Source organism: Caretta caretta, chromosome 5 (assembly GCF_965140235.1).
Source record: "Caretta caretta isolate rCarCar2 chromosome 5, rCarCar1.hap1, whole genome shotgun sequence".
Classification (NCBI taxonomy): Eukaryota; Metazoa; Chordata; order Testudines; family Cheloniidae; genus Caretta; species Caretta caretta.
In genome coordinates this window covers 86151432-86178784 of record NC_134210.1, presented here as the reverse complement: position 1 = coordinate 86178784, position 27353 = coordinate 86151432, and the positions used below count along the sequence as shown (strand labels likewise).

At 38.6% G+C, this 27353-nt stretch overlaps 1 protein-coding gene across 10 annotated transcripts in view; it reads right to left on the bottom strand.

The window, feature by feature from the left end:
• Positions 1 to 322: 322 nt before the first annotated feature.
• The window catches only part of SEMA4D (semaphorin 4D), a 144268-nt gene continuing 117237 nt past the window's right edge, over positions 323 to 27353 (bottom strand). For 6 of the 10 annotated variants that reach the window (XM_048849248.2, XM_048849249.2, XM_048849250.2 and 3 more), the window contains 3 exons: positions 25250 to 25422; positions 24855 to 24898; positions 21039 to 23421 (listed from right to left, as the gene is read on the bottom strand). In XM_048849248.2, the coding sequence (XP_048705205.2) occupies positions 22499 to 23421; positions 24855 to 24898; positions 25250 to 25422 (1140 nt within the window). In that variant the 3' untranslated portion in view covers positions 21039 to 22498. Of the gene's footprint in view, positions 1377 to 2264; positions 2363 to 3218; positions 3429 to 7812; positions 7842 to 14846; positions 15503 to 20524; positions 20732 to 21038; positions 23422 to 24854; positions 24899 to 25249; positions 25423 to 27353 lie in introns of those variants that run through there. The other 4 variants (XM_048849253.2, XM_048849256.2, XM_048849255.2 and 1 more) reach the window with 4 other exon arrangements.

The window sequence follows — 27353 nt, the reverse complement described above, 5'->3', positions numbered from 1 at the left end:
TTGAAGTATCCTGGCTGTGGAAGTGCTTAACAAAAGGGAACTTCAGGCATGGGGTATTCCCCTGCTGCCAGGTCTGGTCCCCAAGCTCCAGGCAGGCTGAAGTACCATTGTAAAAGATCTGTAGAGCTTGCTGCTTAAAGAAAGGAATTATTCAGGTAAGCGGGGAAAAGTTTTATTTCATATAAATTCAGGGTTATGGAGAGAATACAATACTTTTTGAATGACCATTCCCAGCACAATCAAGCCAAAGTTTTTATATAAAAAGTGAGGGATTTATGTGCAATGCTAACAGTGGAAATGTTGAGGACAAGAGAAGAACAAGTAAATGTCTCAAACTTTTTATTGATCCTTTGCAGAAAGATAAAACTTATTTTAAAACAGCACTGTGAAACAAGTAGGTTCCCAAAATTTGATTGACTACCTCACTGTTAAGTCTGCAAATGTTTACTAGGAATAATAAAAACAATCCTAGTATCACATGAGCCCTTTATCAGTTGCTGAATATTTGTTTAGAGATGTTTAGCATAAATCAGACTTGATCTTCCACAGTACCAAATATTATGCATATTTTGTAGCTCATTGTGTGCTGCGATTTACAGTATGCCAACTATTTTCAAGTCCTGTAAGTAAATATTTACTGTACCTTAAGTTGTCAAATTTTGTTTATACAAGTTTTCCTGTACCAATCAACAGAAATTTAACTTCAAAACAACCTTTGTACATTAATACTTTTCATGAATTAGTTTAATTTAAAGTCTCTCTATGTCCATGATGAATCACACAGTAGTTTCTTTTTGAAATACTATTGTAGCTTTGCTGCCTATTTATACAAACAAGGAAAGTGAATTTGCCCCCACCAAAAAGGAATGTTCTTTAAAATGCCAGAACAGACTTTCAAGGTAAATCTTACTCTCCCCCGTTACTTTTCTGAAAAATATAAGTGTTCCAAATCCTTGTTAAATCTCCACTGCTTTAATAATGTTAAAGAGCATCACAATCGAAGTTACCTCATCTGCATAAAACAGGATTTAGGGGTTGCATTACTATGTTTGAGCACCACAAGTCTCAGTAGGAACACTTAGTTCTTTTTCTGCTAGTTATTGAGGAACAGGTATCAGGTGGTTCAAAAGGGGTAGGGGAGTGTCTTGGTAGTAGATAAATCATTCTTCAGTGCAATGAGGAAATCCTGTTTTGCCTAAATTTTCAGCAGAGTCTCCTGAACAGCAAGCCCCCCTGCCAGCTACCATATCCGCTGAATCCTTTTTCAGATATGCTGGTTAGAGTACTGGAAGCCTCATTTTACAGACATTTCCTTGTCAGCCAACTCTTACTCCTGTCTCTGTCCATTAGGGGGTGTCTTTCTTCTTGCAACTCTCCTAAATGAACAAGACCATTTCATTTTACTTTAGAAATCTAGATTAAATAAAATCAGCTTGTTTAACATGAAAATATTAAAGCCAATCCTATGAGCTAGCAGTAGATCTATCAAGCTGAATTGTCATGCCCATAAGGGTATGTTATCTCTTGAATCTGCTTTTTCCTCAAGACCAGAAGCACTGGAAGTGGCTACATGGAACCAAGAATCTGGTCATCAGACTGGTGGTGCAGAGGGGCAATAATGGCAGCTTAAGGGACATACCCACAGTCTTTGGTGTTGGGGTAAAAGGGATCAGCCAGGAAGCAGCCCTGTGGCTCCAGCTTTGCTTAGCAGCTGTAACAGTCCCTGGGAGGCAGGAGCAGGTGGGCATTATTTACAATAGCCAAATAAGCCCCTGGTCTGTACACTTCTTAGAGAAAGGAATAGAGGTAGGAGTAGTGGAAAGCCACTTCAAATCCCCACCCCACATTGGTCCTACTGATAGTACCATCCATTTCATAGAATCAAAGGGGAGGAGGAAGGAGAAAAAATACGCTCACACTTCACTGATTTGTCTTGGTCCTAAGGTGGACTTTGAGTTGATGACAACATATCCAGGTATGATTCAACTGGCTGGAGACAGTTTGGTGTTATCTATAGGAACCTGGATTTCATTCCTAGCATCAACCCCCAAGGTACTAGATCTTAAAACACCAGAGGAAGGCAATTTTTGTCTAGAAGTAACTGAATGACAAGCAGGCAGTACTATATATGGACTACAGATGGAATCCCATCCTGTTCTCTCAGTCCAATATAGTGGTAAGTCAAAAATAAGGATTTTCAGGCTCCTCCCACTCGCTCACTTAAACAGCATAGCACAAGACAACATGCATGTCAAGAAACTTACCCAGGTCGTCTTCCAGCTTTGCATCATTGCATGATGTTCACTGACTGCACTTTTCCAGCTGTCATACCCCTTTACCCATCCAGCCTGACCAGCACTATCTGAAAATTGTAAGTCATGAAACAAGCTACATGAATAGGCTGTGATTAAATAGATGAGTATCTGCCATTGACTTCAGGGGAAGCTTTGAAAAACGTCTGAGTTAACATCAGTGGCGTTTGGAGAGAATGTTGGTGCTCTCTTGATCCCCAGAATCAGTAGGCACCAGAGCACTTGGCTAGATTTTCAAAAGTGCTGAGAATACAACAGCTCCTATTGCCTTCAGAGGGAGCTGATGGCTACACTCAGCCCCTTTGAAAATCAAGCTCCTTATTTAGGTATGTACAGAGGGATTTAGGAGCCTAATGTTAAGCACCTACTTTTGAAACCCTTCAGCAAGTGCTTATTCTGGAAATTTTAAGTGACTTCAGTAATATAAATGGCAGGGGGTTGAAGTAGCTACCAAACACAGTAAATCAGTACTGGAAATATAAAAAGCTGACAGCTGTATTCAATCAGGAAACTAAAAATCCAAGCTTGTCTAAATGAACATGTTTTATGGTTGTTTTGAAATTACCCGTCAGCAGACTGCCTGTTTTCATAACTCACCAACTATGTAGTCTAGAAATGAAATGACAACAGCAATCACATTAGTCAATATGGATATGCTACTTATTCCTTCCAGAAACAAGTGCAGCCCTCATGGGAATAAGCCAGCTTTTTAAATATTGTGAACTAGGAATCCCTTCTACAATAACATCTGAAGTGGACACTAAATTTACTTAGAAATTAGAGTGTTTTTTTTAATAGTGACAGTCTTCAAGCATGTATATGGTCTTTATAGGTGAGCTAATTTTAAAGCTGTTCTCCCTGCATCAGGGCCAGGATGAGCAGTGCATACCCACTGCAAGAGCCTACCTTTTCCTTCCACTGTGATGAGCACTTTTGATGTTTTATTTCCAGCTTTTGAGAGGACTGAACAATGGTATTCTGAGTTTTCTGCTACAGCATCTTTCACCCAGCTTAGAATATGCACTCTGCCATCAGCCAATGCATGGGATTGCTCACTGACACATGCTTCCACTTTCTGTCCATTCTTCTTCCAGACAAAACGTGCATCACTGGGACCTGTGAAAATGTTAGTTTAATTACTGAAGAAACCACTTGTAAGAAATTAAAAAAGAGAGTGTCAAATGTAGATTAAAGTGTGATGAAACATTAACATGAAACCCTGAAATTGTGATGATTAGACAGCACCAGATTCTGGATTTTAGAATATAAATAGCTGAAGATAAGAACTGTTCTGAGGGCTCTGTTTGTTTCTATGGTTCTTGAGTGCAGTGTGGTCAGAAGACTGGGACACCAGTGTTGATGAGCAGGTAAGAATAAAAACTTAGCACTCCAACAGAAGAGATTCTCAGGGAATTGTTAAGTGGGAAAGAAACACCTGGATTCTGACATTCTCAAAAGTAGAAGCCACCCCTGGAAGAAGTAACATGATTGTAGACTGGACAGTGAGGGAACCTAGGTAATCCCATGTGCAAGAGGTGCAGCACTCGTTTTCTTGAAAAGAAGACCAATACCAAGTACAAGCCAGTAGCAGAAAAAAGGCCAGAAACTCAGAGCCGTTGAAGATATTAGTGTAATGGAAGCAAAATCAGATGAAACAGAAGAGACATCACAAATGTCAGCAGGGTAGTCAGATAAAGGAGGTGAAAGAACTTGGCATCTTAGGGTAAGAGGAGCAGAGGGCAAATAGCTATCTAGCCTTTATGCCTAATCACCAATATTCATACCATCCGTGAGGAACAGAATGCAACCAAGCCAAAGATTGACATTGTTTTCTTGGGATAAAGTAAAATAGGGGCTATCAAAGACAGACAAATGCAATTCTGCTTGGTGTGTACAGTTAGGAATTTAGCTGAGACAGATATAGCCCAGATAAAGAAAACAGGGATGTATGCTGTCTTCGGCTTTCCATATCTAACAACTTTAAAAAAAAAATCCATTACCATTCTGAAGGCAAGTCCTGATGTGCCCATGTGACCTATAATCAAACACCCTTATTGAAGAATAGAGGAGGGAAGATAGCAGTGAGGCAGGTGGTCTTAGGCCTCTTTTTGTTGACAACGAAGGGAGGAGACACCATATTAGAGAGACTTACCTACATTGCAAGGGGTGGATTCACTGACCACTACTATGAACTGTATAATGAGTTGATTTGGATTAGTGATTGTCACATAAGAGGGACACTGACCTACGTTCAAACAGGCAGACCTTATTAGGTAGGCTTTGCATGGAAAATGGAGAACTTTCACATTAGTGTTCTACCACCACACCCGATGCAGTAGGCATTGTACACATACCAAAAAACCTTCGTCCTTAGCTCGGGTTTCAGTAGACAAAGTGGAGTGGTTTGGAAGTTAAAGGAATAAGAAAAGCTTCCTGTTTGTTAAAATACCTTACACAAATGCAAAGAAACAACAAAGTGGTAGTGAGGATGAATGATGGAGATTATGATCTAATTAAACCTTGATAGGACCATTCTGTAAGAGCAAGATAAAAGGGAAGAGATAGGAGATTGGCACAATATATTTAATAGTACTTAGATACCAGCTGATAATCAAGATGGGAGAGATTAAATTATTTGGGAAAAATATATAATGAACTGAAAATACCCAACCCTCAACATCTGCAACAGCCCAGGTGTGCAAGAAGACAATGGAAATGAAAGTTTGCTGGACTATTTGCAGGACACTGGTATTTTAGCTTCCCCAGTATCTGTACAGTAAACTATACACTCAAAAAACAACAAGGTCAGGATTAAAAAAAACAAAGGCCACACCAATTCTGTGATTTAGACTGATAATTAAAAGGACTCTTGTGGGAGTAATGCCCACAAGAAACTTGAATTCAGTATACTAGTGAATTGGGCAAGGATAGAGATTTTCTTGCTATTCTTTCTACTGATCCCAGATGTGTCATCAAAGTCCAAGGATATTTTAATTTCAGGAAATCAAATCTTGGAATTAAAAATTTAGATCCTGATTCTTCAAAGCCTTACGTAGTTTCCTACTGACTTTTCTAGGCGAGGAGAGTGTTTTCTTGCCTAGGTGCCATGCATACCTCTGGTATTGTATTGATAGTAATGTTGCAAGGGACTGCATTCTTCTTGCAAATAAAGAGTAACAAGTTAATGTAACTTTTACTATCCCTGGAAATGGAGAAGTGAGAAATGATCCACCACAAATATGGAAGATCAGTTTAAAAAGAAAAAGTTGATTCTAACTAAAAAGTTAGAAGACATAAAATGGACTTTTGCAAATGTCAAGATAAACGCTTGGAGAGAGAAAGTCCATTGATACAGTGGAAGGGATAAATTTAGTAATGACTTCAACAGCTGAGGAAATTAGTTGCTTTTCCAAAATTTCTGAGAGAAATTGAAATTTGACCCATTGAAAGTCTAGAAATACTTGTTTAAAAGAGCAAGCTAGAGAATACTGTGAAAGTTTGAAAAGAGAACAGCTACTAGGTAATTGGTTTACTAGTATAACACACTTCATTTTATGACATGTCCCATAAGAATTCATGTGACCTTATCTAATCTTATCTTCCCACTCAGTTGGCATCGTATCATATATATTACTAATCAACTAAATTTAACTATTTGTTGCTTTTAGCAGTGACCTAACCCAGAAGGGGGAAAAGAGATACTAAGCTATACTAAGCTAGTAATTTGCCTGGTTCACTATTCAAGCTTTTCAACAGTTGCAATATGCATTTTCTTTTAAATGAGCTAGTGTAAAACTATTCAGTGTACTCAAGTACCACAAAGGATAAGAATGCAGTGTATGACAAGCCATCCTAGATAATACTAACTCTTCTCAAGACCTTGCAAATATACCAGTGTCTGGATAAGTATATATATTTCCATGCAAAAGTAATTGTACAGCAGAATATCAAGATGACTGGCACTAGAAACAACATAAATGGCATACACAAGAAGATGAAGCAACTTATTCCCTTTCCCTCAAAATCCTAATTCTATTAAAAATACAGATCTTCACTCATCCTCTTGCTGTTTGGAAGAGAGGGTCCCGTGATTAGGCCCTTGCTTGGGACTTGGGCTATCGAGGTTCAGTTCCCTGCTTTATCAGACTTCCTGTGTGACTCTGGACAAGTCCCCTCTCTCTGTGTCTCCGTTCCCGATCTGTAAAATGGCTAAGATATTTCACTATCTCACAAGGTTTTTGTGAGCATAAATACGTTAAAGATTGGCAGGTGCCCAGACACCACATAAGCATTTAAGAGTGTCATTTTCAAACAAATGGATTCATAGTAGTTCAGCTACTAACTTTACCAAGTTTGATTTGAGCTACTTACTATCTTGACCTTCTAGAATGTCCCTTTTTCCTACAGTAGTGGGCGGGCCATATCATGAAACAGCACGTTTAATGCAGAAGACCATTTCCTGCAAACTTATTTTCAATTAATTAGAAATGCAAGTCAGTGTGATTTCATGCTATTTCCCATTTATACTGAAGTGCCAAAAGAGTTGCCAAGCGCCTGCTCTGTTTTCATTACCAAAACAATCTCAGTTCTTAAAAATCATAATGGTCTTGGAAAGGCTTCAGACACTTTAAAAAAGCTGTAGTTTCCAAAAACAAACTTGGGTTTGGCAATCCCTTTAGAAACTTCCTTGTTCTGGTTATCTCACAAGGAGTGTGATCCTGGGTCATCACTCTGGGGAGTCACTGAACAAGTGACTACTTTGCTGTCTTCCCACAAACATCCATCATATGCATAGTCAACAGTACTGGGATTTCCCACACACACTGCAAGATTTTTGCACATCAGACTTTTACAACCACCAACCAGGATGCAAACAACATGTTTGTGCCCTTTTTGGTCTGCTTGGGAAAGAAAGCTTTACTGGCCTTTCTGCACGTTTCACGGTAGTTCAGTCCTGATTCTCTAATCTAATCACATCTTCCACTATGGTACTTAGTTTCATTTGCTCAGCTTCCCAGAAGCATGCAAAAGGTTAAAAAAAAACAAAAAAAAACACAATTGCTAGGAAACATCTTGATCTCCCCAATCTTCTGGTTTACATTAAGTACTATATTATGATTTGCATAAATCTTGATTCAAACACCTGTTATGTGTAACTCAGCTTTAACTCTCCAGAATCCTCTGAGATACATTGTTTCTGTAAGTGATATTTAATAGATTCAATGAAAGAATGTCTGCTAAAGTTTCTTGCAGAGATGTGCTGGTGAATCCAATACAAAGGACTGTGCTTCTTTTTAAATTAAGTGATGATACCAGATGATAGAAGTATTGATACTGCTGAGAAATAGTTGGCAATCATATGTCATAACTAGAAAATTTATAGTTTCCTTTGTATTTATGAAGTGGATAGAACACAGATTGAATACAAGAGAATTGCTCACTGAGTGACCATAGAATTTCATATCTTGGGGTCTTCAAACATATTTAAACAAATACTTACATTCAGTTGTTATCCTCTCTTTGTGAGTGCTTGAGAGATTTAAAAAAAGGATTATAAAATGAAAGAAAAGGATCAAATTAATGCATAATAATAGGAGTGCAATATGCATCAGAAGCTATTCTGCACATGTAACCATCAATATAGTAAAACCAACCTTAGGAAATGGACTTTTCAGGGGTGTCATCTCAAAGCCACTGTTTCAAGCAAAGTCACTAGTTACAGAAAGCCATCAAAACTTGGACAACTATTTGGAGATTTACTTGAAAGGAGTAAAATTAATGGTCTGTCATATATTCACATAAAAAAGCCCCACGCACCACTCTCCCAACAAGCACTGATCTTGAGACTGAACTATTCTTTTCCTCTGGAAAGCTCCTCCCGGTCAGTATGGAGTGATTGTCTGGGTAGTGAAAAGAAGCTTGCATTACCTGTGTTATGCTTGTGTGCATATATACAAGGCTTCATTTTCCAGAGCTGCCACCCTAGTACATTTCACACAAAGCCAACATTTTTAGACTTAACACCTTTGAAAATCAGAAACTTAAAGTTCCCCAAGCTCCAGTTCACATCAATGGGAGCTGCAGATCCTCATCACCTCCAATTTGGGTCACTTTTTAGGTGCCTAATTAGGGATTTAGGTGCCTAACTTTAGTCACTGAAATTTGAAATGTTCTGAATTCCCTTAAAAAATTACAATTTTAAAAAGCAAAGTAAAAAACTCTCCAATGTATGAAGAATACAGCTGCAGATGTTCTACTGGCAATATGCAAGAATACACTTAGAATACTAAAATTCTACTACCAATTTACTGATTATTAAACGGTTCACTGTATACAAACCTAATCCTGAAACAGAGTGCAGACTGCTTCCAAAAAACCTCTGAGATGCTAATTTAAACAGCTCATTGGAATGAGCTGTTTCCTTGACAGGAGAAGCAGTAGTACAAGAAAGAAAGATTGCCTGAAGGAGAATATTGGAAAATCCTGGGTCCTGTGGCCAAAAGGCTTCCATGCCTTGCAAAAGAGGGGAAGAAAGTGAGCTTCCACCACTTAATGAGCCACTTAAAGATGCATTATGTAGAACACAAGAAATGCTGTCACACTGCCACTACACAATTTAATGTAGTATTTTTCCAGAATCATGCTATTCCTGGAGCTAAAATGAAGAAGCTTAGATCAGGTCTCCCTGAAGGTCACTCTAAGATTATCAAGGATGGAAATTAAATAGTAAAGGAATGTGACTAGTAATCAGGTAAAAGCAAAGAGTGAGCTGCTAGCAAGAATAAACAGCTTAGAGTTGTACCTAGCTAATCTCTAAAAGTCACCAGTGAATTGATATCCAATGAACTTTAGTGATTAATCAGCAATGGCTGCAAGGGAATCAGAGAACCTTCATCTCAGAATAGAAGGGCTTTTGTACTAGCCTAATGAAAATTTATTCTGGCATCTCAGGTGTGTGCTAAAGCAGGATAACAAGAAGGACTCTTTGTACTGATGGTTGGAATGATGAGAGAAAGGCACTATAAAGAGAGCCAATAGAAAAGGGTGTCATTAATGAATGGTGTACAGGTATGGAAGAACAGAAAATATATACAGATAGAAGATGTGGCTGGCAGCCATGGAGCTGGTTCAGAAAAGCCCATACAGGAATAGTGACATTTCTTAATCTCAAAAATGAGAGACATATGGAGTAACAGCTGGTCTACAGGTTTGGTTTGAACTGAATATACTGTACTGCAATAAAAAAAATTAAAACATCAGAACCATTTAGGAATCCCTCATCCAAAACTAGGATTAGGTTTAAACAAACTGTATAATCTGGTTGCAGAAAAAATGATCAGGAGCCACAGGACAGAAAAGTGAAAGGCAAGATTAGTCTTTTCAAAGCAGTGAACAGAAAAAAAGAGAGCATGCTTCAGGTGGAGCAATTCCTGTTACATTAGAAAGGCAACTACCAATACTATACTTTGAACAGTAGGCGAATGAAAACTGGGTGTTAGGCTGAGTGATTCTCTATTTGGAAACTGTAAGGGCTAGATGAGAAGCAGAACTCTTGAGGGCTTGTCTAAATTACCCGCTAGATCGATAGGCAGCGATCAATCTAGCAGGGGTCAATTTATCACGCCTAGTCTAGATGTGAGAAATCAACTGCTGAGCGCTCTCCCATCAACTCCAGTACTCCACCAGGGCGAGAGCCGTCGACTTACCACAGTGAAGACACCGCAGTGAGTAGATCTAAGTACACTGACTTCAGCTATGTTATTCACGTAGCTGAAGTTGCATAACTTAGATCAATTCCTCCCCTAGCGTAGACCAGGTCTGATTGAGTCACAGGCTAGCTGATAATGAACTGATACAACTGAAACAGACATAAGAGCTGTGACTCAGCAAACCCCTGTGAACAAGTAGTAAGAAAACAGGGCATTTGCTGAGGGAAAGGAAGTTTCTTGACATGAACAGATTGCAACAAGTCCACAGAGATATGACCTAAAGTGTGGTCTGCTGTTGCGCTTTCCAGATAATGACAAGGAAGATGTTTGTATGAAGGTACCAGCTCCTTACGCCTGTAGAAGAGAAAGTGGATTAGCTTCAATAGAAGCTAAAGTCACAAAGAGAAACATGGGAAAACAGATCTCTCCAACTCCTGGACAGAGGGTTCATTATGTATCATAAAATACTGTTTGTTTCAATTAGCAGCCAATTCATATCTAAAGAACACAACCTGCTGCTTGCACAAAACTGGATTGTTTGTTAAATTACTGCTAAATTTACAGAATAGCTACACTGAAAATGTGTTGATGTCAGCCTTATGGAAAAGATTAAATAGATTGCACATGAAATGCTGCACGTACAAACTAAAAACAATAGAATGTCTTTTGTGGGGAAAAATATCCAGTCACCACTGTGCAATACACATGTATGAATGTAAGACCAAGCATCTAACCTGAAGATGGTAAAAAATGCAAAGAGAACAAACCAGAGGACCGCTGACCTGTCTACAAGGCTGGAAAAGTCAGTCCACTTACGACCTATTGCTTCCAGTGTGTCAATAGTATGAATTTAGATATCAGCTAGGTGGGTCCAAGAAGGGACTCACAAAAGGAAACCTACGTAGTTGCCTGTAAAAGATAATACATGTTAGAAAGCTGAACACTAGGGATTAGTGGGATTACTTAGTTTCCAGATTATGGGTTTTCTAATTTAAAGTACTCTAACAGGTTGGTAGCCTCTTGCATCTAGTAGCAGGGATAAGATGTTCATTTCTTAGTTTAGAGGTAAGGCAAAATAAAGTTCAGCTTCCCAGACTGTTTACGGAGAGCATCTACGTAGCCACTGTCTGGGGGCAATGGGGAAGAAAAGCATGTACCAAAAAACCCTCTAACTGCGGTGCTCTAAAGTGAACAAGGGAATATGTCCCATCATTTTACCTTCATCTTTTGGAGGAGAGGGGATATGGTGTGAAGAAGGCTAGAGAAGGGCAGAAATTAAGTTTGATCCTTGCTGGGGTGTGGGGAGAGGTACATAAAACCTATATACAGCAGGTGAATGATTTCAGCAGGAACAGTAAAAGTTAATGGGATTTACTCAGGCTCCAGATAATGGAAATACCAGCAGTCTGAAAGGTAAGGATTTTTCATTAAAAGAGCTGATCCTAGCTGGAGGCAGAAAATTAGGTCCTCATTCATATTCGTGACCCAACACTAAGCAAGGACACCTAATCACCCCTTCTAAGAGAGAACATGGAAGCTGGCAAAACATATTCTGTTTATGGTCCTTGAATGTTCTTAATATAATGCCTCATTGCTGCAACATGGGTCCACGCATATCACTGATCAGTAATGCATTTTACAATCTAGGACTGTGAAATCCAAATTCTTACTGGTACCAAGGGCTTAGCAGTAAATCTTGGCTTGCTAGTCTGGTCTAAGGCACTACAGAACCTATGATATACACATTAGGCATGGGGGAGGAGATCAAAGAATGGTTTAAGAACTTTATCTGTATTATAAAATAAGAGAGAGGCTAAGATATGAAGTCTAGTAAAACCAATCTACAAAGAACCCCTCTCTCTTCTGAGAGTCTTGGAGTCCACTGCAAGAATCTACACACCATATTTGGGTCAAAAACATACCACAAGGTAACTCAGAGTGCAGACTTTACAAGCTAAATTCAGTATATCTAGATGCTTATGTCTTATCCTTCGTCACAGTGTAAGTTTACCACAGCTGATTTTGTAAACAATTTGTTCTTGTGTCTTGCATTGTATGCCAGCTCAAAATATCACTTCCTCCCCCACTTGGAATCTCTTATGAGAGAGACTGAATCACTGATTTTAAATAACATGTGTGAGTGCACTAGGTTGGCAGCGGGAACACTGGTATTTTAATAAACAGATCAACTTATGTAACTGAGACAAAGGCTATGGCTACACTACAGTTTAAGTTGACATAAATTGTGTCACTCATGGGTGTGAATTAGCCACCTTCCTGAGCAACATAGCATGCCAACTTAAACACCGGTGTGGACAGTGTTAAGTTGGCAAGAGAGCTTCTCCCACCAACAAAGCTACCGTCTCTTACGGGAGCTGGAGTAATTAAGCCAATGGGAGAGCTCTCTCCTGTCAGCTTAGAGCGGCTACACTAGAGACCTTACATCTTACCGATCCTAAGTACTGCACTAATCATTATGTAATGCACTAAGCAGCAAAGTGGTAGGTTCATACAGGTATCCAATGGTAAGTTTTCTACCCAAGTTAGAAGGTACACATCATCGGCTGTATATTTGAGTCTCAGGAGATTATTCACTTTCTATAATAGAACTCAACAGGGTACATTGCCAAAAGAGAGTAGAGATCTCCTTATTAATGTAACACATAGATACCACTCTAAAATTAATTTTAAAAATGTACTTCAGATCTTTGAAGTGTGATCAATAATGCAGTGATAAAATCCCACTGCAAAGAATCAGATTTCACATTGTCTTGATCTTAACTTCCTTGTTATTATTAGTTACAAAAACCCACCAGACTGATGTACCAACTTAAATCATCCAATCTCTTAACAGTGAATGTGCATAAAATTTATAAACAAAATTCACGGATACTTTGTCGAAAACTAAAATAAAAAATACCACTACTGTTTGTAAGGTGCATTTGAAAACATTACATACATGCTAAGAATAACTATTATAACTACAATACCAGTTCTAACTTGAGAAAAAAACCTCTCAAATTTTTAAGGGGAAAATGTTTTTTATAGCATTGCCATTTTCACTATGCTGGTTAAGGTAGTTGTTTGGAAAATATGAATGGTATACTAGAACAATGTAATCTACTGCTGTACCTAATGATTCAGTAGAAGGGGAAAATCTCATTGATCCTAGCCAATTGCACAATATTATACTATGGGGGAATACATTTCTCTCTGATCTCAGCTGCTGATTTATAATTAGGGCCTTACCAAATTCACAGCCATGAAAAATGCGTCACTGACCATGATACCTCGTCCCCCACCCGTGAAATCTGGTCTTTTGTGTGCTTTTACCCTATACTATACAGTTTTCATGGGAGAGACACGTGTTTCTCAAATTGGGGCTCCTGACCCAAAAGGGAGTTGCAGGGGGGTTGAAAGGTTATTTTAGGGGGTCGCGGTATTGCCACTCTTACTTCTGCGCTGCCTTCAGAGCTGGGTGGCCGGGGAGCGGCGGCTGTTGGCCAGGTGCCCAGCTTTGAAGGCAGCACCCCGCCAACAGCAGCACACAAGTAAGGGTGGGAATACCACACCCTGCCTCCCTTACTTCTGCACTGCTGCCTTCAGAGCTGGGCAGCCAGAGAGTGGCAGCTGTTTGACTGAGGGCTCAGCACAGCAGGCAGCAGCGCAGAAAGAAGGGTGGCAATACCATACCAGGCCATCCCTACTTCTGCGCTGCTGCTGGCAGCTGCTCTACCTTCAGAGCTGGGCTCCTGGCCAGCAGCCGCCGCTCTCCAGCCGCCCAGCTCTGAAAGCAGCGCCGCTGCCAGCAGCAGCGCAGAAGTAAGGGTAGCAGCACCGCAACCCCCTCCCCCACAACTCCTTTTTGGGTCAGGGCCCCTACAGTTATAACACCCTGAAATTTCACATTTAAATAGCTGAAATCATGAAATTTACAGTTTTTAAAATTCTGTGACTGTGAAATTGACCGAAATGGACCATGAATTTGGTAGGGCCCTATTTATGTCCCAAAGAGGAATGATATAACCCTTGTAATTCTTACCCCGTTGATTCAGAGTTTATACCATTTAGGCCTAACGTGCTCCAGGCTAAATTTGTAAACAACCATCTAGGGGCTGGAGGATGGTACAGACTTTCACTTAAAATGAACCAACAATGATAATTGTCCCCATTGCAGTTATTTCTTTTAGGGTTCCAGGTTATACTGCATTCAGTTTTGTCTTCAAATGTATCAATGTATAGCAACCGTCAGTCTAACAAGGGAGCTGTTTTCTGTTTGTTCAGATCTACCATTATCACCAAGAATTTAAAAACATTACATTAATTTCAAAGGTTTCCGTGAAGATGCTGTTAACTGACTAGATATTTTTCCAGAAAGGGGGAGGGAAAAAGAGGTGTGAAATAATATTGGCATTTAGAATTGTTTTGCATACAAGATAGGTGTGATCGGTCAAAGCAGGGTCACTGGTCTCTGAAACAGGAAGTGCTCAGTTAACAACATTATAATGAGTCAATAACAACTGTAGGCTCTCAACGAATTTGAGACATAAACCAACAAAAGCAAAGACATTCTTAGTCTAGTTTAACAGGACTACATGCTTTTGATGCAAGTCTTTCTTCAAAGGAATTTAGTTGGTTGTGTAAGCTTGAGTGACCAGCTTTCAGGCCCTGTCTGTTAATATCAATAGGGACAGTATTTTTCAGCCTTGCAGGTTACCTTTGATACTAAAAACAAAAAAGAAATAAGGGGACACAGATGTATATGTAAGGCATAAAGATATCTCAGTAAAGATCAAGCTCCATCAGATTACTATATCCACAGAGGCTGATATTAAATAGTCCTGGGCAGTCAGTTTCAGATTAGAAACAAAAGGTTTAGGGACAACCTAATACAAGAAAGAGGATATAAAACTGGTTAGCAAGTTCAAAAGCATCCCCGCATGAAGATAAAGATAAACCAAGCATGGATTAATAATGACTGTGCAGATTAAAGTCAAGGGTATGGGCTGTAGCAAAGAAAAAGCACCACATTATTTTATACTCAAAATTAATTTACTGTCCATAAAAATGTTACAGTAAAACCTCAGAGTTATGGACTGCTCTGGAATGGAGGTTGTTCGTAACTCTGAAATATTCATAACTCTGAACAAAACGTTATAGTTGTTCTTTTAAACATTTACAACTGAACATTGACAATACAGCTTTGAAACTTTACTATGCAGAAGCAAAATTCTGCTTTTAACCTTCTTAATTTAAATGAAACAAGCACAGAAACAGTTTCCTTACCTTATCAAATCTGTTTTTTAAACTTTCCCTTTATTTTTAATAGTTTACATTTAAACACTGTGAACACTGTGCTGTACTGTACGAGCTTTTTTTATTTGTCTCTGCTGCTGCTTGATTGCGTACTTCCAGTTCCAAATGAGCTGTGTGGTTGACCAGTCAGTTTGTAACTCTGGTGTTTGTGACTCCGAGGTTCTACTGTACAGATAAAACATTTTAGGAAGTATTCAAATACTTTTTTTCTAAGGGATTGGATGACTCTAGAAGACATGAGGCTTTTCACCTCTAAGTTATAAATTTGATTTAGGAACAGCTTGTTTATGAGCCATCTGACGGCTGGTCAGTATTCTCAAACTCTGATCTATGAACCACTACTATTGACCTTTCAACTGGTCCACAGAAGTAATAATTAAAAACCATGTACTGATGGGAGGTAAACTCCAGGAATAGCCACTCTCAGAGAAGGAGAAAGCTTGTGTGGAGGTGTATATTGTTTTATTCTTTTGGATTATCAATAAAACCAAACCTCAGGCATTTGTCTGAACACTAGCTCAGGCATGGCCTGTTGAGGACATGATAGATATGCATTCTCTCCAGAGTTATGGGTAACACAATCTGAAGTATTCTCAAAATAACTGTGAGGCTCATAGGGTAACGTCTACACAGACTGAGGTAACAAGCCTCCCGGCCCAGAGCAATGGACTTGGGCTAGTGGGACTCATACTAGTGCTCTAAAAATAGCTGCCTAGACAGCTCTCTGAAGTTGCAGGTGGGGCTGGAGCTGAGCCTTTGAAGCCCAGGGATAAGGGTGGGCTTTAGAACCCGAGCTCCAGCCTGAGCCACAACTTCAAAGTGCTGTCTATGCAACTGTCGACCTTGGCTGGGAGACTCGCTGCCGCGGCCTGTGGACACATACCCTAATGCAGAAGTTTAAAACAAGAAGCGTAGAAATGTTTGCAATGGTAATTCAGTGGAAGCAATATTTGTCCTGAGAAGTGAGAAAGAATAGCCTTCAGAAGTCATTTGTGATTTTAAAGAATTATGGGTCTTTTTTCCCAGTAATATTACAGTTGAGGTTTAAGGGAGGACGGGGGACTATTTGTTTGCACCATATTTTGATAAAGTAACCCTCAAATGGTGATGTGCCCAATCAGGGCAAAGTAATTAAAGGGCTTATTACCTGATTAAGGTATAAATAGCTCCTTTAAAATCTGCTTCTGAACTTAGGGAGCATTTATTGTCATTCACATGGGGTTGTCATTCAGGCTGGAGAGTTGGGAAAAAATAGTAATGGAAAACCTTCAACTTCAGAGAAAAACATCTGGGGAAGGCAGTTAGAGTCCCCAAAACAATGAAAAGCAATATTATCTGAACCTGAAAGCCAACACCACAAGGTTTCTCCCCATTACTGTTAGACCACTTAAACCTTCATTGACTCTGACCTGTTTTTATTCTTTTAGTAAAATGAGAGCAAACATAATATATAACTGTAATCACCATTAACAAAAGGAGCTGTATAGCTAGCTATCTGTACCCTCTAGTAGCTCAACCCCAAACAGAGATTAATGAGTCTGCTACTGCCTGTGAGCTAATGAGCCTGATCCCTTAGCTCAAAAAATACAGCCTCATGATTTTACATTCAGCAGTGTCCTGGGTCAGTCCTCACAAACAACCAATTATTACAGAAGGAAAACTTACAAAAGAGTATCCTTCCAATCCCATTTCTTAACCTCATTAAAACTTCCACTAATGCCAGCCACCAAGCTCTGGGAGGCTCCTGATAAATGTTGGTTTCCCAGATATGATGTCCAAAATCAAGAGAGAACTCTCTTATGGCATGATTATGAGAGTCTGTTCAGAGAGAACATTAGCTGATTCTTCCTGCCATTACAAATAATGTTAAATGTGGAACACATCACTCCATTGCTCTCTGGACTTTCTCCAGAAATGTTCAATGAAGCTGTGAAGTAAAGATTAAATTCCATTAAGGTAAATTATAACTACCTCGAGCGGGCAGACAAACTATAACCAGAAAACTCCCATTAATAAACAACAAACTTCATCAGTGTACATAGTGTTCCTGCTTGTTTTTTAAACATCTATTTTAGTCAGCTCATGCTGGAGTGATGGGATAGAGTAATATATTTATCTTTATATTCACCCTCCCTTGGTGACTGTTCCTAATGATAGAGGATTAAAACGGAGAAAATTGGCAGATCACTGTTACACCATCCATGACATACTACATTTTAACAAATAAATACTTATAATTTCTCCAAACTTAGGCCACAATCTTGCAATTGCAAGTGCAGATCTTAGCATCTCTATGAAGTCCTACTGACTACAATAGAACTCTGTAGCTGTGCATGTTGGCAGATCCTGACGCAGGCTAAGTGCCAGTTAAATGACAAATAACCCCTTCAATAGGTTGCACATCTCTGGGGCTGGTGTTTGCCTGGAGCAGCCTGCCATGACACACCACTGAATATTATGGAAAAGTTAATCATTTTGTGGTAGAGTGAGTGAGTGTGTGTGTGTGGGGGGGGGGGCTCAACCAGTGAAGGAGAAGGAACTATAATTGTCCCACCTATGAACTTACTTTACTATTTTTAAACAAAATTCTCTGTTGGTAATAGCCAAAACCCTTGTGTCCTAGACCTGAATTCTTCACCAGAAACCCCAGAATCATGTGGCACTCTGCCCCCTCCAGCCGATTCCCCCTAACAGGAGTATAGCATTCTTTTTGTTATTAAATTCAATTTATTTTAGTATGCGCCAAAGATTGTTTACACATGCTGCGAATTTCTAAATCCACAGAGAGTTGTTGCATTATAGAGATGATCAGGGGAAGCTGGAGATTTGGCAGGTGGGTGACCAACTGTTTGGTCTTCTAGGACCCTGGATAACATAGGAGATTTTGTTCTTTTGTAACCAGCAGGCAGTTTAGGCTTTTGGTAATGGGAAGAATTGCATCCTTTTGGACAGCAGAGGTGACTTTAATTTTGGGGTAGGAAGACAGGAATACTTTCCTCACCTCAGCACAATTTGACAACTAGCTCTCCCCCCTGTACCCATGCTGCTGCTAAAATGTTCAGCCGTGACCTCGTGAGCAATCTTTCCATTTAAGGTATATTATAGTAAGTCTTCAGTGTTAACAGGACCTTGAGATGAGTGGGAGAAGTTCATACCTTTTTAGAACTATTGCTTCAAGGTGTATGCAGACTTGGACAGACATCATTTACATTGAATTCACATTCAACTGTTTTCTTCCTAACTTAATTTTTTAAAAATAAAGCATAGATTCTGGAGTGCAGTTATGTGGTAGTTTATGTGGCTGCATTATACGTGGGCTCCTGCTTCTTCGAAACTATAGCATTTATTTCTCCACCTGGAAGACAGGATACTAGGCTAGATGGACCTTTGGTTCGACCCAGTATGGCTGTTCTTATGTTCACCCATGCCATGTTATTCTTCTCTGTGTAGCAAAACACCATATTTTATACTGCAGGTAGTACTGCAGGCAATATGACTCCTTTATGGTTATTTCTAAGTAAGATATCACCACTATTCTCTGCAAGAATGTAAACTGCTCTTAATAGAAAGCTTGTTAGATAACTAGTGCTGCTCAGCAGTAAAAGCAGCATACACCGTTTTCAGAAGGTCCTGCAAAGTTGTGGCCACTGCTTCAGTTTGGTGATTTTGTAATTTTTCAGCAGTGGGATGTGCCCATTCTGCCAGCTGAAGATTCGTAATGTTTCAGAGGAAAGCAAACAGCTCCAGCCTCTGCAAAAGGCCCAATAGTTCGATGCTCTCTTTTGAACCCCACAGGTGGCTAAGTTGACACCCTGAATAAAAACACATTTCGTTTTCCCGTATCATTGTTCTAGCCTGCAGAATTTCAAAAGTAAAAATTTATGATATTATCCAGTTCTTTTCAACTATTTGTCTCTACCTTCTGTGAATTCCATAGACTGGCTTTGAGAAACAATTCCTTTTGTTTTAAATTTACTGCCAATTTTTTTTTAATTATAATTTATATTTGAGAGAGAGAGAGCACATGAAAACAAGTTAGAACAGACATTTCCAAATACCAATTGAAGAGACACTACATTGGTTAAAAAACAATTTTTAAAAATAAACAAGTTTCCTACCTACATTACTAACATCAACTTAGATTATTGAAACAAAGAATATTTACACATTTTCTTTTTACTATTTATGCTGTTTGCTCTTTGCATTTCCTCATCTTGGACAATAACATAATTATTTTCACTTTAGTTTATAATAATCTTAAACTTGCTACAACATTTGTATCGCAAACACTGAAAGAAATGTTTGTTAAACAGTTTCCACTAACATTTTTTTTTAACTTATGGAAAAATGGCCTTCAATTTTGTAAAGGTTTATTTTATAAAACAAAATATTTTGATCAAGTTCAATCTGAAAGTTGTCCATTAAGAAACATATGCAGAGGCACAGCAAAATGAAAAAAATGCCTTACTTCTAGGGCTAACAGTCTACCAAACACTTCCAAGTCTATTCTTCAAATCAGAAGATAAAAGCGTTTAAGAACATATTTTCTACATGTTTCATTTCGTTTCACGCTCCAAAACCCCCAAAGTAAAATTCTTTTAACTCCAAACAGGACAAATTCTGTACCACATACCTGTTAAAGACAAACTATGAATTTCTGAAAAAATAATAGCTTTGGCCTCAGAGTTACAGCTTTCAGCTGACGTATACTGTGACATGAAAGATAGCAAAATAATAAGAATTTTACCAGACCAAAAAAATATGAAAAGTAATTGGTCAGGTCTAGGTAATGTTCAACTCAAATAAATGCAAGCCAGTAAAATTATATAATGAAAAAAAGATCATATAAACTATGAGACTGAAAATGTTTATTCATGTGAGTGAATTTACATATGGAAAGCCACTATTCAGCAAACTACTTAAGCACATGAATAATTTAATTAAAGGCAAGGGACTACTACATGCTTAATGATAAGGGCATGCTTAAGTATTTTGCTGGGCTAAGGCTGAAGCATTTACAGTACAGAATTCAGGCCTAACCCTGAAAGATACTAATCACCCTCTGCAGCCACTGATTTCAGGACAGATCCTTAGACTTCCACATGCCATTTATTAATCAGGACATGGGGATGGATACAAAATATGCAATGGAGAAAGTGTTGGTTTACAGAGGGTCTTCTTACTTACCAGTGGCTTGACAGAAGAGGTGAAAGGTCCCCTGGACACTAACATGCTGTGCCTGGTCACTTAGGAAAGGCGGTAACAACATGACCATTACAAGCTCTGTGCTAGCCCAAACATCAGGCATGGTATTGGTGGGTGAAGGAGGTGAATCACTTCCCACACAGGACAAAAAGGAGGTACCAGTAGGAGGGAAAGGTATAGAAGATGAGGCTGTGTGACAGAAGAGGACAGAAAAGAAAAAAGAGGGCACTAAGGAAAAAAGTTTTAAGAAATACATAACACACTGAAGAAATAATGCAAAAAGGACACATGAGTTTTAGAAGGATGACAAATAAAAATCACTAGATTCCTGGAAATGAGCTCTATTCACTATCTACCCCCTAGGAATTTGAAGCTGAAGAGAAAACCTCTGTGAAATTCATTACAGAAGTCTCATTAAAGAAAAGCACAACTTAAGGCTTTACAATATTTAAAGTGGTTTCACTATGTACACTGGATGAAAGTCAAGGATATAATACAACTTATTTTAATATTTATTCTGTTGCTTTTCATATGTACATGATTAAAAATAGAAAAATAAAACCAAACTGAATCTTATAAAATATAAACTGTTTACACTAAGATGATCTATGTTTGAATGAGAGGTCAACAAAAACAACAAAAACAACAAAAAGAAGCCTGGGCATACTGCTATTTACTCTGACAATTCTATTTCTAACATTTATAGAAAGACACGATGGAAGAAACAATTCTTCAGAACTGTACCACACAAAAAACTTTTACAGACAAATAGAGCCGCTGTGAACCAGGTTTAGAATGCTTGTACTTTTTCCACTTGCAGGCATGATTCATGTGACAATTCAGCTAACCAATTCTTTTGAGCAACTCCAGTTTCAGTCTCCAGTTGCATACGAGATTGGTGGAAGTTATCCAGAAATAGTGTAAAATTGCAAAGACTTCGTTTTTAAAGAGAAGTTCAGTTACTTTTGAGTATAAAAAAAACTGCAGCGTTGTCTTGTCTAGCTATCAACTGCAGCAAGTTTCCCCCATTCAATTATTACATCAAATTCTTCTAATAAATTCTGAATTGGTTCCACAGAGCAAAAACCTCTCAGAGAGGCATGGCTAAATGACAGCTGCTTCCTGTGCCATTTCACTTAAAAATAAAAATCTAGTTTTATATAGCAACAGAATGCAATGGTGTCCATCTTGTTGGTTTTTTTTTAAATCTTACCTATGTTCCTGCAATCCCGAAAAAATAACATTATCTATTCAAATGACTGTTGTACCTAAATTTCTAGAAAGCAAAAAGATAGCACTTAAAGCAAAGATTATCCCTGAGAATCTTAAGCAAATCAAACCAGCTCTTTCCCAATGCACATTTAAATCTAAAAGGTACACAAACAGCACTTTTTAAAAATTAATTCTGAAACCCATTAAAGCTACCCAACTTGCCAACAGATTCAAAACATTATACTAAGAATAAGAATCACTAGAAGCAAAGAAATGTCCCAATCTGGACAAAATGCTATAATTTACCAATCTGATAAACTAAACTTCATTTCCAATTTGGAATTAAAATGAAATTAGTTTTTTTTTTAAAATGGCAGCTAAAATATGTGCAGACTGGAAGTATTTTATTTAGTTGATTGCATTAGAGAGTCATTTTTATTGTATGGAAGGAAAGGGATTAAATAAAACAGTAATTGCATTTGCAACTGTTAAAAGTACTCTGAAAAATCCTGGAACAAACATGGTGATCTGCAACTGCCCATTTTTTAAAAACCATGAAATACGATTATCGGATACACCAGTACATTGTTTTCTACTCTAGCGAGGTCTGAAACTGGCGTGCTGAATCTTTTAAGCGCACATAACCCTCTATGGCTAAGTTGTCACATCCAAAGTATCCGTGCTCAAATAATTAACCGTAAGAACCACAGTTATTTTTATGCTTAATGTGGAGGAATTTCTCCTTCAGTCACCCTCTGCATCTGAGTCAGCATATTTTAGTTCACACTTAACATCAAAAGGTTTGTCCTTGACTTCTTTGTGAGCCTGCGAGGAAACATCATCATGTTGAACCTGGCCATTTCCACAATCTGGTTCAGTCTCATATCCAGTGTCATGAGCTGGCTTTGGATGCTCTCCAGTTTCATTCTGGATAATGCCTTGCTCCACTAGAGTTTCTTTTACACTTTGCTCACAATCAGAAAAATCTGATTTGGGTTTTTTCTTACCAAGTAACATAGCAGAGCGGAATTTTAAACACTGGCCTGGTAAATAGCCTTTGTAACAGTTGTAGGACAACAGGCTTAGGAAGAGAACAAAAAAGAACAGAAAGAGAAACATTAAAAGGAAATTATCATTTGATTTTAAGAACATTGTCTTTTCGGGGACTCCATCAGGAACAGAATTGAAGATTTCAGGGTTGGAGGCTGCGCTTGTTAGGATGGGGCTGATTGGCTTTGTAATTATCCTTCCTGTTGTTATTGATATAATCTGGGTGGTTGAAGTTTGAGCAGTAGACCCTTCTGTTGGTACAGTTGACATTTTTGGTACATCGGTATTACCTTCTGTCTGTGTTGCTGGTTGGATTGGACCCACAGTACTAGGCTGGATTTTTTTCAGTTTCAAGACATGTTTAGCCACCACTTGAGAAAATTTCTTATTCTTCACTTTTTCTTCTGACAAACACCGATAAATACCACTATCTTCTTCTGATAAATTGAAGATGAGCAATGCTTTCTCCAGAAGACGATACTTGGGGCTCTCAACTTTCAATACATCATCTTTGAATTTCCAAACTACCTGGGCCAGGTTGGATTTTTGAGAACATTTGAGCTCTGCTGTGCTCCCATGCTTGAATGTATGCTGCAGAGAATTCTCTCTTACTTTATCTGGAACATCAAAATAAATTTGCAAAGTATCAGCAATGATTTTTGATTGCATTAATCCCTATAGTTTCATGATTCTGATAGTTGTAATGGAAATATAAAGTTTACTCCATGAAGTCTACCTCTATTCCTCAGTTTGAAACAGGATTACATCACCACCAACTAGGTACTTTTTAGTTCACACCAGCAGGGTTTACACAGGACAGTTAGAGCGCAACACTTCAGAGTGCTCTCCAGATCAAACCCTCTTAGTCCAGACTGTGGTGATGGGTAGACAAGCCCCTAGGCCATGAAGACATTCAAAGTCTGAACAAACCACCAAACAACAGCTATGCCTGAGATAGTGAAGATACTGAGGGATATAAAACCTCAGACTTTAGGATTTACACTAACTTCTTAATTTAAGAATTAGGATTAGGCCTTTACGGGGTAGATTATCCCACATCTTCCTATTAAGGAGTGTCTTGCACCTTCCTCTGAAGGACCTGATGCTAGCCACTGTTAGAGACTGCCAGGATATTGGCCTAGATGGACCACAGGTCTAATCCCATATGGTAATTCTTATGTGTAAGTAGTACATTTTTGAGTATGTAAATATTGTAAGCATCTAAAATATGATATTGATATTACTCAGAAATATCACTTATCAGTTGTAACACACTAACCCCCCACACCAAAACAAAACAAAACACAATTAAAAAAAACAACATATACACAAAACCTATACAGCATGATAAAGCTAATCAATCAGCAAACAGCATTCTGAAAGTGATCCATACAGTGCTTGATTTAATAATAAACATGCTAAGTAAACCCTTTGAAAGCCTCAGCTACTGCAATGCAAGTCTCCTGGAATCCTAATTCTCCCCAAGGATTCCTTGATGTGGTGACAGCAGCAACACACACATTACAAAAAAGAAAAGCTGTGATTATTTGAGCTTTCAATACCCTGGAGCATCGTTTCAGCTACTCTAGATATCTGCTCAGTGGTATTCAGAACCTTTCTCCCAACCATAAATCAGTTTATCTGAAGATCATTTCCTTTGCTCTAACCATAATAATCAGTTATTTCTTAACACTGCCATTAAAATTCCCAAGTCAGCTAATAAGTATCAAGAATGTAATTAAGGACTCCAATGTAATTCCTTATGGCAAACATCATTCTCATTCATAAGCAGCAGCTGCAATGGTACACATTCACTGTATTATTGCACTGACTGTAACACTATGCAATGTATGTCTATCAATACAGACATTCTAAGATAATACACCTATTGTACAGATTCTCAAATACAATATATACAACTGAAGTTTAAACACATGAAATGGAAATGCACCTTGATAAATAAAAATATAAAACAAATGAATAAACATGACAATTTAAACGCACCACATATTTATTTTTTAAATCACTTTTATAAAAAAACAAAACTTACCAGGGCAGGAAGAGGCATCACCACCTATGTTCTGAATCCAATCCCTATACAAATTAATCAAGCATTAGAAGTTGTAATCATATATTCCTCACCACCACCCCATAATTAAAAGGATCACGATAATGATGATGCTTAAATTATGCAGACAATAGTCAACTAATAGGAAAATCAGAGTTTAAAGATACACCGCGTGCATGGACCATGAATATAAATAAATTGTTACAGCGTGCTTCTTGTTCATTAATGTCAACTGGACTTTTTAAAATTAAAAAAATTATAAATGATAAATAAGGTAACAAGTGTATCAATATTACATAATTTTGTCAGGGAATATTCACACTACAAATGTAGAGTTTCTTATTGCTAATCGCAGGACAGTCAACAAGTGCTATTACCTTTCAATTTCATCTTCTTTAAGAATATTAGTACAGGAGGCTTCATGTGATTTCCAAGCACAGTAGGGATCTCTAGCTAGAACACAGTCAACACAAGTGCTGTACTTGTCACAGAATGCAACAGGAGACTGAACCACACCAGAATTGGAACCTGCATAGAGATACCTTTTGCCCTGTGGATGTAACAGAGAGAGATCGTCCACAATCATCCTCTGGAAATCATGTAACAAACATATTACATTCATTAATTAACCACATTCTTAGGACTTGCAGGCAGAGAACAAGAGGACAGCCAAGAAAATGATGGATAGACCATCTACAGGAGGACAGAGTGGATATGGGGCAAGCATTGGACCAGCAAGCCTGGAAAATACTGATCCAGTGACCCAGCCCAGTTAGCTAAGGGAAAAAAAAAAAGGGGGGGGGGAACAGAAGAAGAAAATTAGGACTTGAGGGGGCATATTATAAAATACAGATATATGCTAGTAGAGGACTGGTGGGAGATGAGGGAAGGAGTACTTTGTTTTGAATAGTATTTTAAAAAGGCAAGGAAGCTGTCTCAGCGTGGGGGTGTGGATTAGATGATCCCTCAAGGTCCCTAGCAGCTAGGGTGACCAGATGACCCAATTTTATAGGGACTGTCCCGAGTTTTGGGTCTTTTTCTTATATAGGTTCCTATTACCCCCCACCCCCTCTCCCGATTTTTTCACATTTGCTATCTGGTCACCCTACTGGCAGCCCTACATTTCTATGATTCTATGATCTTGACAGTGTTCAATGACTGGAAAAATGAGGGGAAATTGTGAGCGTTATGAGCACTTGTAATAGGAGTAAATATTCAACTTTAAACCTAAGAGTCATCCATCGATTTAGAGCTGGGAAAACAACAGATTTTTCGGTTCACTGGCAATTCCAAAATAAAAAAATGTGTTTCAAGTCAACCACCACATTTTCTTTTGACAAAACTGAAATCTTTTATTTAAATTTCAACTGTTAAAAAAATCAAAAACATTTTAAAATAAAAGAAAATTGTAAAACTAAACATCATTTTGAACCAAAAAAAAAAAATCAAGAAGTTTTGTTTCAAAAAGGTCAAAACAAAATGTTCACATTTTTTCAGAATTTATATGAAGTTTTGTTGTTTTTTTAAAACCAAAACAATCTGGTAAAACTGACATGAATTAGCAGTATTGCTGAATCTGCCTTTCTGAAAAAAGTTTTAGATGAAAAAGTTCACTCAGAGCTGCGCATGCAAAGCCCATGCTGCTGAGGACTCCAAAAAACAGGAATGGATGGTGGGTTGTGGGATCCACACTGACACCAATATCTCAGAGACTCACAGTTACTACAGGGTAAGGTAACTTCTCTCTTCTGAGTGTGTCACAGTGCGAATCCCACTGCAGGTGACTGGCAAGCAGTATCCTTCCTGGACTGTGGGAGTGAGGAGTTTCAGTTGCATTAGACAAATAACTGAAGTACCACTCTCCTGAACTTGGCATCGGACCTGGTTGCTGTGTCACAAACATAATGTTTAACAAAGGTCAGTGGGTTCTTCCATGTTGCTGCCCTGCAGTTCTCGGATACAAACACATTCCTAAAGCAGGTCAAAGATGCTACTTGTGCACTGGTGGAGCATGCCTTGATATTTGGAGGGAGAGACTCAGCAAATATCTGACAGCAGGTAGAAGTGCACTGTGATCCACTTAGAGATCGTTTCAAATGAGATGGCTTGGCCTTTTGATGGGCTGGATATGCCCATAAGGAGGCAGGGAGACCAGCCTAAAAGGTTGGTTAAGCTCTGTTAAGGTAATATAACAAGGCTCCTGAAATGTCCAACATATGTAGCTTCTTCTCTCCTGGGGCTAAATGAGGTTTCAGGAAAGACTGGCAAGTTGACTACTTTAGGTGAAATTATGAGACCACTTAAGGATGAAGTTAGGTTGTGTTCTCAGAACGGTCCCTATGAAGAGGCATTCCTTCCTGTTCTGCAGAGCGCCACAGTGCAGATCCTGATGGACAACACATCTGTAATGCACTTACAAATAAGTAGTAAATAAGCTCACAGGCACTTGTTCATCCCCTCTCTGCCAGCAGGCCATCAGAC